At 39.8% G+C, this 12590-nt stretch overlaps 1 protein-coding gene across 1 annotated transcript in view; it reads left to right on the top strand.

The window, feature by feature from the left end:
• The window catches only part of TMPRSS15 (transmembrane serine protease 15), a 93604-nt gene extending 82882 nt beyond the window's left edge, over positions 1-10722 (top strand). The window contains exons 24-28 of the mRNA XM_042458379.1: positions 3856-4037; positions 4240-4335; positions 5291-5293; positions 7931-8070; positions 8679-10722. Coding sequence (XP_042314313.1) covers positions 3856-4037; positions 4240-4335; positions 5291-5293; positions 7931-8070; positions 8679-8834 — 577 coding nt within the window. The 3' untranslated portion in view covers positions 8835-10722. The remainder of the gene's footprint in view (positions 1-3855; positions 4038-4239; positions 4336-5290; positions 5294-7930; positions 8071-8678) is intronic.
• The last annotated feature ends 1868 nt before the right edge of the window (positions 10723-12590 follow it).

Here is a 12590-nt window from a genome sequence, read left to right as displayed (position 1 = left end):
TAAAGTAGGTGTTCATGATTCTGGCACAGCTATAAATGGCTGCTGAAGTGGCATCAAAAGCAACTACAGAATGCCGCTGTAGCACAAGGGGAAGTGAGCATGGATTGAAATAAATTTATTTTAATCAGGTTATGTACTCAAACTAGGCAAGTGGCCTAGATACCTTAAAGGCACTAAGCATGGTCAGCCCTAGTTAGTACTTGAAAGGGAGATCACCATCAAGTATCAGGTGCTGTGGGCTATATTTCAGAGGAAGAAACTGGTAAAACCACCTCTGATTATTACTTGCCTAAGAAAATGCTGTGAAATTCATGGGGGCACCATAAGAACACAGGTAACTTGAAGGTGTATATATGCACAATGAAAGGATTGGGAGGCGACCTCACAAGCCTTGGATGAAATGAAATTAGCTAGTGGTGCTCTCCCAGAATACAAGTCCATTGTAAGGGAATGATGATTTCTCATGGCAAGTTATTGAAGGTGGGGTAGCTCTAGAGTGCACTTGTGGCTTCAACTTTTTCGTAATGGCATTTAAAAGTCTAACCAGCTTTTAAATAACATTTGCACTATTTAGACTAAGCAATGGCAGTGCAGCTGCTTTCTAGGGCCACTTCACACCTGCCATGCCTTATTTTGAAGAAGAGCACTGTAGAGAGGAAAGAGGTGGAATGAATAAGTGTGTATGTACTGCTGTTGCTAATGCAACAGCTAAAACTATTTTTTGTGAGCTGGAGATGGGAGAGAAGGGAAGGGAACAATTTGTCTCAGGCAGAAAAAATGTCTTAAATTAGCCCCATTGGGGGCCTGGCTTCTTCCATTCAATCAGAACTCATTTCTGGAACATATTCAAAGTTGATCTTGCAAGGCTGAAGTTTCCCTGTATACACAAAAATGTATTAGAATACAATCTTTTCTCATGAAACAGAAGACAGCATCTTGATTAGAGGAAACTGAAGTTATTTGTTGGACAGATCACTTGCATTCAAAGGTTTATCCAGTGTCCCCTTTAAGGCACAGCTATCAGTTAAAAGCAGTGCTCATAGGGGTGGAGGGGGGGGGGGATGAAGTGAATACCAATGAAAATGTGATATGCACTTACTGTATTTTCCGGCATATAAGACGACCGGGTGTATAAGACAACCCCCAACTTTTAATATAAAAAATAGAGTTTAGGATATACTCACCATACAAGGCTACCCCTATTCCTTGGATGCTGGCAGCTGGCCGTGCACATGCGCGCTGGCTTCAAAGGGGCCTTGGAGGCCCCTTAGAAGCTGGTGCAGGGCTGCTGGCTCCCCAGGCCTCCGGAGGCCTGAGAAGCTGGCAGCCCCAGGGCATGTGCGCTGGCTTCTAAAGGACCTCCAAATGCCCCTTAGAAGCCGGCACGGGGCTGCCGGCTCCCCAGGCCTCCGGAGCACACACCCAGCGTACAAGATGGCCCCCAACTTTTGACCCAATTTTAGAGAGTCAAAAAGTCGTCTTGTATACCGGAAAATACGGTACATTCCTGGTGAATCCTTATGAGAGGACAGTAATCAAAGCGATCGGTGCACAGATGCAGAAAGGCTCACAGCTCTAATGCACTAGAATAGGCAAAATGTGCGTACGTGTGTGCCTTTAAATAGGTTTCAGGTTTAAAGAATGGTCAAATTTATACATCCAATTTGGGCTCTATATTTCATGGTCGGGGGTCTCAAAAGTTATCTCGCATAAAGTATCTAATATATTCCAAGCTCTGACCTACTAAAAATGGAGTCCAGCTTTATGATTCTTGATCTTACTACAGACTTATTTTTTGTCAGTTAAAATATGAGACCTAAGCAAACAAAGAATAATTAATGTAGAGTTCTCTGCATTAAATACACCATGCCAGCCTAAGAGTTCCCACTTCACCTAGAATTAATTGAGTAGCTACATTATTCATCCATTGTGCTGCAAATAATATGATTAGGGAACGATCTCATGCCTTATAAAGGGAGCTGATGCAGTAACAGCCACTCCACAACTGATCTAAAGCAAAATCAGCCAGGTTAATGCTAGTTGTCAAGTTTAACAATGGCTTCTGACTTGGCAGTTACACTATATTGTGTTTATTAGCAGTGCAGAGACATTTAACTGAACATCATTTGTCTCTGTTCAAGCTTTGATTTCCCCTAAATCAAATAGGAAAGAAACAACAATGTGATATACATAGTATTGCACTGACACACTCCAATCCAGCATTTGGATGGGGGGGGGGAGGGGAGTTGCTTGGAAATTTCCCACCATCCCAAAGCCATCAGTCCCCAATCTATTACAGTTAGGAGATTCTGAGAGCTATAATCCAAAAATGTATTTCCTCCCCAGAGTTCTGTTCCAATCTGGGTTTCTTCTATACTCCTGACAGATCTTGCACCTTTTGTCCCCTTTTGCCCTCAAAGCCACACTGTGTTGAAGTGAGATCATGTCTCCACATTATTATGTTCTCACTCTACTGCTGGTGTTCTGCTGTGAAATATCATGAGCTAAGCTGTTTAGCAAGACAGAGTTCAGCTATAATTCAATTACCTTGGCCAACATAATTATCTGTGGCTTTCAGAATCCACAACTGTAATAGCTGTGGTGGCTTGAGGACTGTGGAAATGTCCAAACAAGCAACTTTCCCCCCTCCAAATTCTGGATTGCTATGTGTTAATGCAATACTATGTATATTACATTGTTTTTTCTTTTCTATTGGTTTTAGGAGTAATCAAAGCTTAGTCAAGAACAAACACAATAGTATTGTAATAGGTTCTTTAGTGTTTTGAATTATCTAAATTTATCTTTGAAAAAAAACCAATTAAATATAAAAGCAGTGTCTAGATATTTAGGATATCTCATAAATGTGTGCCTGGGGACTGTAGCATTCCATGGGAGGAGGCAAATTTTGATTTGAAAAATCAAACTATCATGTTGCATATCTTGGCCACTCTGCAGAAATCCTCTTCTTTCTCTATCAAACTGTGGGCATTATGCCCAGTGCATTCAATGGTATTTTAGTCCAGCAAGACTGGAGAAAATATATGAACATAAAACAAGTAGGTACTGGAGATGGTATGAGTCTGGAGTTCATTTTTTACATATTGCAATGCTGTAATGTTGCAAACTGCTTTCAGATCTTTTAAACTAAAAAGCTGTAAATTTTATTTAAATGAATAAAGTAGTTGCTTCCCAAAAACTGAGTTCCATTTTTGGTTTGGTTTGGTTAAGGGGGAAAGTCATTCAATAATTTGTTCTTGTTCAGTCTAAGGATATGTGATACTAAAATGACCCTTAATCCTAATATTCTCAGAATACTTGATGTTGGAACTGATCCACAAGAAGTAGTACAGAATATGCTTACTCAAAATATAGTCTTGATAGCAAAAGGATAGCAAAAGGTGAGTGGACAAAAGGATAGCAAAAGGGAATATAAACTGGACACAGACTGTGTACCACTTTTTCTGAGAATGTATGTAAGGAATATATGTACAGCAGCAATCCATACATTTGGCAGCAATTGTCTACCAATTTTTCCTCAGGATGTATGTAAAAATGTACTTTTGAGTATAAAAATGTTATGTCCTCATCCACTATAATTGGGGGAGGAAACTGCAGTCCTGTTGTAAAAAAAAAATGGGGAACACTGTTTTGGGGCACTTGCCAATATTTCCTACCCATTTTTTGAAAATAAGATGGTAAGACCACAGGGCAAATCCTCCTGAAAATACAGCCACAGTGAAAAGAATGAAATTTGAAAAACAAACAAAAAACCCTGATATTCAGTATCAGAAATTAATCAGTTCTCTCATATAATCACAGGTGATTCTGATTCAGAATATTCATTGTAATCCACAGGAGGAATTTAAAACCTTCTCAGTGGAAAGCAGTTCTTGGCTTGCATAACAATCGGAACCTGTCAAATCCTCAAACAGTCATCCGAGAGATTGATGAAATTATCATAAACCCCCATTACAATAAACGAACAAAAGACAGTGACATTGCTTTGATGCATCTTCAATATAGAGTCAATTACACAGGTATGATTATTCTTTTCTATACTTTTTCTCTTATTAAGAGGTTTAGACACAAGTCTGAGAGAATACTAGAAAATTAAAGCATTGAATGTTTCCATTGAGTACCTCTAGTTCTCAAAAACATATGCATTCTGGATTCACGACAAGTGACTTGTCATAAAATATTGGACACTGGATTTATCATTTCTTTCTTCTTTTTTTACAGATTACGTTCAGCCCATTTGCTTCCCGGAAAAAAACAAATCATTTTTGCCAGGAACTAAGTGTTTCATTGCTGGTTGGGGAAAAACCACAAATCAAGGTGGGCTCTTAACTGTGTAAATGTGCTGTTGAAAACATGAACTTTCTTTCCTGTTTTGGTAATTCCTGATGCAATCAATGCAAGATAATTTGCAGAAAATGTATAATTTGCAGACAAAATCACTCAAATTTGCTATGACTTGGATGCTGTAGTTGATATAGGTCCAGTGGATGTAATCTTAGTGTCTGCTTGTCCCATATTATTGGAGAAGTGTCCATTTGTGCAGCTTGAAGATGTGGATAGGATCCTTGGAGAAGTGAGGGTCACCAGGTGTATACTGGATCCTTGCCCTTCGTGGCTTCTGAAATCAGCTAGAGGGGGATTGGCCGAGTGGATAAAGGGAGTGAATGCTTCACTGTAGCAAGGCAAATTTCCATCCTGCCTAAGAAGCTGTTACTGAATAAGCCCTCCCTGGATCCCACCATTTTAAATAATTATCAGCCAGTCTGTAACATTCCATTCTTGGGCAAGGTTCTGGAGCGAGTCGTGGCCTCCCAGCTCCTGCAATTTCTGGATAAAATGGATTATGCAGGTCCATTTCAATCTGGCTTCAGACCTGGTTATGGGATGGAGACAGCTCAGGTCACCTTGGTGGATGATTTACGGAGGGAACTGGACAGGGGGAGTGTGTCCCTGTTGGTGCTGCTAGATTTCTTAGCTGTTTTCGATACCATTGACCATTGTATCCTTCTGAGCAGCCTTTCTGGGATGGGACTTGGGGGCACACCTATGCAGTTGCTCCGGTCTTTCTTGGAGGGGCAGACCCAGAAGGTGGTGTTGAGGGACTCCTGTTTGTCAGGAGTGCATTTGCAGAGTTAAAACTAGTGTGCCACCAGCACCCATTCCTTGAGACGTCAGATCTGGGTACGATATACATGCCTTAGTTAAATCCTGTTTGGATTACTATAATGCACTCTACGTGGGGCTGCCTTTGGAAACTGTTCAGATACTTCAGCAGGTCCAAAATGCCACAGCTACAATGCTAACCGGAGCCAGTTAAAGGGACCATATACTGTAACTCCTGTATTGAAACAGCTTCACTGGCTACCGGTTCATTTCCAACACAATTCAAAAATGTGGTCATGACCTGTAAAGCTCTACGCAGCTTAGATTCAGACTACTTGGGAGACTGCATCTCCCAATATGAACCACCTAGAACCTTAAGATCCTCAGGATAAGGCTTTCTCTGGCAAAAGATTTTTATTCCAGCAAGCTTTTTAAAACCATGCAGGCCTGGTTTTATTGGGTTGGTTTAAATTATTTTTTAACCTTTGTATGTTTTAAATTTTGTTTGTTTAAAATTTTTAATTTTTTACTGTTTTAATTAGGCTATTTTAATTTTTTTATGTTGCTTTAATGTGTTTTTATATTGTGAGCTGCCTTAGGTGTCTTTTTGGGATAAATAAATAAATAAATAAATAAATTTCTGTTTAAATGGGGGGCTTATCCTGAATGACCAAAAACATCAGGATTTGGTGGGATTTTGGATTTTAAAAAATATCATTATGACATACCTTCTTTCTTGGTTTATTTCTTATTAATTTTTGGTACCAGCCACACCTTTTAAAATTCAGGACAGTTTTTTCCCCCTGCCATAGGAGTTTCCAATACATTTCCAATTACTGTACTAGAAAGAATGTTCTTTCCTCTCCTTCCTTTTACAGTTATAGTGCTGAAGCAGTATAGCACTTTAACGCTAGTGCTGTAAGAACAAAAAATTAAAATGTGTGAAAAGGAGAATGTGGTTACTGAGGAACAACTATAAATGGGATGTTTTGTGTTTATGGCGGGAATGACAGAGAAGAAACTACTCGTATTAGAATTGGGGGGAAAGAACAGAGGAAATATGCATGGCTATATTCAGGAGTAGGCAAAGACATAAAATCCAGAAACAGCCCAACATTTACCAGACCTTTGGCCCATTTAGAGCAGTCCAGTTACACACATGCATTCAACAACCTTTTGCTATTTAAAGGAAGTAATGAATTAAAAATGATAAAAAATATTGCAACACTTCAAAGAGTACCAGATGTGTTGTGATATATATTTTCGTGGACTAGAGCCCACCTCATCAGATGCCTGAATTGTTATCCTCAGCTGGCAGACACCTACAGTATATGGGTGCAGGGAGTAGAAGAGGTTCTGCTGGAATAAATATGTTAATTTTAAGGTGCCATAGCAAAGTTCTCCAGCTTTGCCCCATCTCCATCAGGAATAAATAGTTTCACAGCTGAACATTACATGAATTTGAAACAGCACAATTCTCTTCCTGAATTTCCCTGGTGAGAATTGGTTGGCCCCCTAGATGTTGTTTGAATGCAACCTGAATGCAACTTTCATCCTTCCTCACAACTGGCTGTGCTGGTAGGGCTAATGAGAATTACTGTATACTCCAACATCTAGAGGGCCTCATGTTTTCAGCCCTAATAAAGGGGGGGGCAGGTTGTCCAGTTGTCCATAGATACTTAAGGATGATATCTTGCATTGGGAAACATATGTCTATCACATTTGTTTTAACACATAGGTCTCTACAGCTATATTTCCCAATGTATCTCCCCAATGCCACCCTGTAATCAGCTCAGCCCCTCCTTCACCAAAGCAGTGATTTCTGTGTTGTCAGAAAGTGCTGGAGATGTCAGTGGACATATCCAGCTATTTTCCTGCACATGGATGTGCTCCAAAAATATCTGTATAGACTTTCCAAGGCCCTCTGGAGGTCCCCACAGATGCTTGTTGCAGCACGTTCAGTTATAGGAAAACAGCTAATGTGTGCCTGCTGATCTTCCTCCTCTCTGACATGGAAATGGCCATAGGGAGCAGTGTATTGCTTACAAGTTTTGGAAGGATTTTGATCATTATCTGGTCAGTATAGATTACCAATTTCTGCAGTAACCAAAAGAGTGAATTACAAAGGCCTAAGTTTATGTCATCGTAATTCAGGATGCCAGACTTAAATATATGTTTCTATGAATATTTTACTTTCACACTTTATGTGTACAGTATGTCTGCATAAAACACCAGATAAAACATTCTTTCCAACAGTCATTGTAAACTAGAATCCTGTTAGGGCAATACAGTAGATTAAAATTGTTATATAAGCAATTATACTTCCTTCAAGACTGAGTAAGTGTGGTCCTTAGTGCAAACAAATTGCTTTGCAAGCGCATACACAGTCCTCTTTCTCACACTTTTGACTTGTGCATGGGGAGTCCTTAAGCTGTTGTGTAATGTGTGAGCTCAAGATCTTGGAGCCCATTGTGAAATAAGTTCTATAGATATGGATCCAGGAAACACAACATGTTTGCTGGCTGAAGGAATATAGGATTTGGTCATAAGGTATAGCATTTTCCTTGCTACAAGTGGCCAATATTCCTATTTCAATTTTTCAGATTGCATGAATAACTTACAGTTGTTGGTAAATAATGCAGATTCTTTTTCCCCATACTTGGCTCAGCTTCACTAAATCAATCATCTAATGACACAGGCATTACTGTCTAATGAAAATGCATAATGTGAAAATGAATGAAAATATTTCTTGAAAAACATGTTATGCATTCAGGCTGAATCAATGCACATGTTTCTGGATTTTAAACAGGCTCTGTTGCAAATATATTACAACAAGCAGAAGTCCCTCTTATAACACATAACAAATGTCAGCAACTGATGCCAGAGTACAATATTACTGAAAATATGCTATGCGCTGGATACGATGAAGGAGGAATTGATTCTTGTAAGGTAAATGGAACTGATCTGTTTTCTCTGTACAGCTAATTATAGTGACTCAATGCTTATTTTTCTGATCATTATTTTTGATGCTAAACATTTTATTTAGTAGTGTGGTACTGATATATGAAAAGGCATTTGCAAACTTGGCAGCTGAAGCCTCTTCTCTAGCAATATCATCACTACCACCACCACTGTCACATAGCTTTGTTTCTTCTCATTTGTGACCTTGAATTTACTTAGAGAAAAGCTGCTTTGAACAACATCTAGATCCCATCACCCAAGGGAACATAAAGCAACTACCAATATCATTACAGGCTATGAGCTACTGTCATAAACAGAATGTTACAAAGGAAGTTCTGCCATCTGAGAAAGGCAGTGTCATACCCCCAATGTTTACAAAAGCCCTTGTGACACAACTTTCATGGAGGCTCAAAGAATTAAGCTGAAAGTCAAAGCTCAGGCATAGCTTTACTGTATTAATACTGCACATAACTGACAGGCATCTCACAGAATGCTTAAGGCCATAACAAATCCCATTTTTGGTTTTCCAAATGGTTTTGTTTCCAATGAAAACAGATTCTATGTAAGACTGTTTTAATTTTTGTTTGTCATTTTAGGGAGATTCTGGTGGGCCACTGATGTGTCAAGAGAATAAAAAGTGGTTACTGGCTGGCGTGACATCCTTTGGGCATCAGTGTGCACTGCCACATCGTCCTGGAATTTATGTGAATGTTTCAAAATACATTGACTGGATAAAAAGGATTATTCACTAGAAGTATTTTCCTCCCTCCAAAAAACCACAGAAAAAATAGGGAAATTCAAGGTCAAGGAGACATATGTACCCTATAGCCTTCACCTCTTGAGAAAATCAGACAAACATCAGATAATTCAGAATTTATCTCTGAAGGGAATTCTGTTGGAGTCCCATTTGTGACTTTATGAGAAGCAGAACTTGGAAGTCACTGTTTGGACTACTACTCATATAATCCATCTGCTGTGGAATTTTTGTGGTGCAAAAAAGTAACATTTGCATTATCTGGAAGGTGTGGCTGATTAGTACTGATGTTTTGACTAAGACCTTGTTTACACTACTTAAAAATTCACCAAAAACCTGTCTTCCCACCAAATCTGGGACAATAAGGTGACATGACATATGGCCCTATATGTCCCAGATTTAGGGTATAGTTGTTTATTGTGCTCTTATTAAACTCCAGTTTTATCCACAGCTTGCACCCCTGCTCCCACTCTTGCTGCTGCCATGACCACAGGTACTCTCATTTCCACTGCCCTTGCCCCCACTGCCCTGGGCACAAGGGACAGGAGTCCATTTACACTTTTGCCCCTAATGTAGATTAGCCATAGGACAACTTCTCTCAGTTTAAATGTATGGAAAGGAAGTGTTCATAACAAACCCCCATTTTCAAAGATGGGAGTGGATTCCACTCCCACAAAAGAGCTTTAAATGCAAGGTAAGGAATGTATGCCACTCTGTATATAATTATATTGTAACTCCACCACTGCTATGTTTAAGGCTCATGGGAAATGTAATCCAACATCAGTAAGATCAAATATTGCCCACTTTGCTTACATGGTTGCTTATTATTTCAAATCATAAAATTTTAGAGTTGGAAGGAACCACAAAGGCCATCTGGCCCAACCTCTGTGCAGGAATGTACAACTAAAACAGTCTGAAAAAAGTTTATCCAATCTCTGTTTAAAGAGCTCCAAAGAAGATGAACCCATTACCCTCTCAGTTGCACTGCTCTTACAGTAAACAAAAGGTTCTTCCTAATGTTGTGGGTGGAATCTCTTCTCTTGAAATTTGAATGCATGAGTTCATGTTCTTATGTTTAAAGCAGTAGAAAATAAGCTGGCTCCATCTTCTACATGGCATCCCTTTATATATTTGAAAATAGGTATCATGTCCCTTTTCAATCTTCTGTACTACAGTCTAAACATATGTAGCTTCCTAAGTCATTCCTCATAAGGACTTGGTTTCCAGAAATGTGATCATCTTGAATGCCCTTTTCTGAACACATTCCAGCTTCTCAATATTCTTCTTGAACTGCAGTGTTCAGAACGGTACCCAGTATTCCAGGTGAAGTCTGACCAAAGCAGAAAAGGATGTCACTAATACTTCCCTCTGTCAGGGTTTTATACTTCTGTTGATGCAGCCCCAAACTGTACTGTTTTTTTTTTAGTTTGTTGGGTCTTTTGGCTGCCACACTACACTAGCATGACACCAGCATCAAATATACTTACTCACAGGTCAGCACTCAAGCTTCAGCCACTGAATTCTACCTATACATCTTCCTGATCATTTTCTACTAAACCAGCTTCTAGGACAAGAGCTTGGTTGCAGCATTTATGACAAATGTGGATTAATAATTGGTAATACGTGTCTTTAATACCACATTTAGGACCTCCAGAATGTGTATATATCAAATCATTTAAACTTAATGCATAAAGTGCTATAGGGTCTCAGTGATACTAAACCCACTGCTACTGTCAAGAATTTGCTTTTAATGTTCTATCAAAATCTATTCTCCTATAACTTCAAATCATTATGCCTGGCCCAGCCTCTGGGACCAGAGAGAACAGGCTTATCTCCTCCTCTCTGTGACAGCCTTTGAACTATTTAAAGACTGCAAACATGTCACACCTCAGTCTTCTCTTCACCAGGCTCAACATGCCCAGCTCCTTCAACCTTTCTTCCTTTGTTCTCCATTCCTTTTATCATTCTTGTTGTCCTTCTCTGAATCTACTATAACTTGTCTATATTGTTCTTAAAATGAGTTGCCCAGAACTGAATGCAGTATTCAAGATGAGGCTTGACCATTGCAGAATATAGTGGAACTATTTCTTCCTTCAGCTTTCCTCCATCTGCATCTATGATACTGAGCTATTGTGTGACATTTAAATCATATCTTTCTCCCTTAAAGGTACATTTTCTGTTGATTGTTCTCAAAACCCAACAAAATATAAGGCCGAAGGCTTTCACAGCCTGCATCCATAATTTTTGTTGGGTTTTTCTGGCTATGTGGCCATATTCTAGAAGGCAAAACATCAGGAATAAAGGGGCGGTGCATCCCATTCAAATGGGGCTCGAGCATACGTGGTTTATATGGGGGGGGGCAGAACGGATCCCCCGCATAAGTCAAGGGCGCACTGTATTGTAAATTAAATAAAATGAGCATGAATTCAAATAGATGCTAGAAAGTACAGTAGACAGAAGGTACTGACATAACCAGAAAATTCTAAACCACAATAATAGCATAAACCAGTGGCATCAATCTGATACAACAGATCTTTCACATCTAGACAAATAATCTTGGATTATGGACAAAATATTGAATTTACTGTAGTTTCTAGTTGCAGAACTAGTTGCCCAACTAATTGTGTCCCTAGGGACTACACGTGCAAATTGTTGTTATTAATTTCTTCACTATCTGTCCCCATGGATCAAGGTGGGGAACAGCAGCAGTTTAAAATGTATTTGTTATGTATTGATGCTTGCAGAACTGGAAAAACCAAGGAAACTCACTAGTGCTGTTTTCTTTCAATGACATTAGATTGAATTTAGGCTTGGTACAGTCCGGCACTTTGTGTCCGCCTGGGGCTGAAATTAGGGTTAGGTAGGGCTGGGTGTCCATACGTGCCCAGCCCTACTATCGGCGTGCAGGTGCCATCTTGCCGCGCCCACATCCACACGGGGTGCACAATGACATCTGCATGATGCGGTGCTCAAAAAGCACTACATCATATGGACATCATGATTATGCGTGAATGCGCCAATGGCGCCCCACACGCAGCATAAAAAGTACCCACTGTGAGTGGGTTCTTTTTAGGCCTCCTGGAGACCATACTGTTTGTCTGCTGTGGCCTCCATCTGGGACAGAAAGGGGCAGCATCCCCCCTTAGGCCTTAATACTAACATTAATTATTGTGCATTTAATATATATATATATATACACATACACACACACACACACACACACATACACACACACACCCCATTAATGACTGAATATGCTAGGTAGCTTATACTGCAGTAATCCATAGTTATGACAGTAGACACATGTAAAGAAATCATGGAAGGAGATATCCTGTACAACTTTGGGCAATGCTTTTATACTCAGATGAACAGTGGTAGCTAGGGGCTCTATACTCCCTAACCACCAGTAAATGGTAATGACAGTGCGTTGGGGAGATGTCTAGCTGCCCTTGCACATCCAACACTGAAAAAACAGCTTTGTCCTAGTCTGTGGGAGCAATGGCTGCTGCTTCCCCTCTATTGGTGTGCAAAAATCAGATTGATAGGTTCCAGATGCACCCCCATAAGCAATCGGTGGCCAACGTGATGGAAGTATTCCCAAAATCCAGTTGGCTTTGCTAATCTGGCGGAACAGATGAAGCTGTTGTTTGCAAACCAGCATAATTGTTAGATCTCAGCCAATAATACTGACTTCTTTGTTAAGTAGGCAGTTACTCTTATTTTACAAATGAACAAGACCCACCCAACTCTTCAC

The sequence above is a fragment of the Sceloporus undulatus genome, chromosome 3 (genome assembly GCF_019175285.1).
Source record: "Sceloporus undulatus isolate JIND9_A2432 ecotype Alabama chromosome 3, SceUnd_v1.1, whole genome shotgun sequence".
NCBI lineage: Eukaryota > Metazoa > Chordata > Lepidosauria > Squamata > Phrynosomatidae > Sceloporus > Sceloporus undulatus.
The sequence above is the reverse complement of the archived record's forward strand: the minus strand, read 5'-3'. Positions and strand labels throughout refer to the sequence as shown.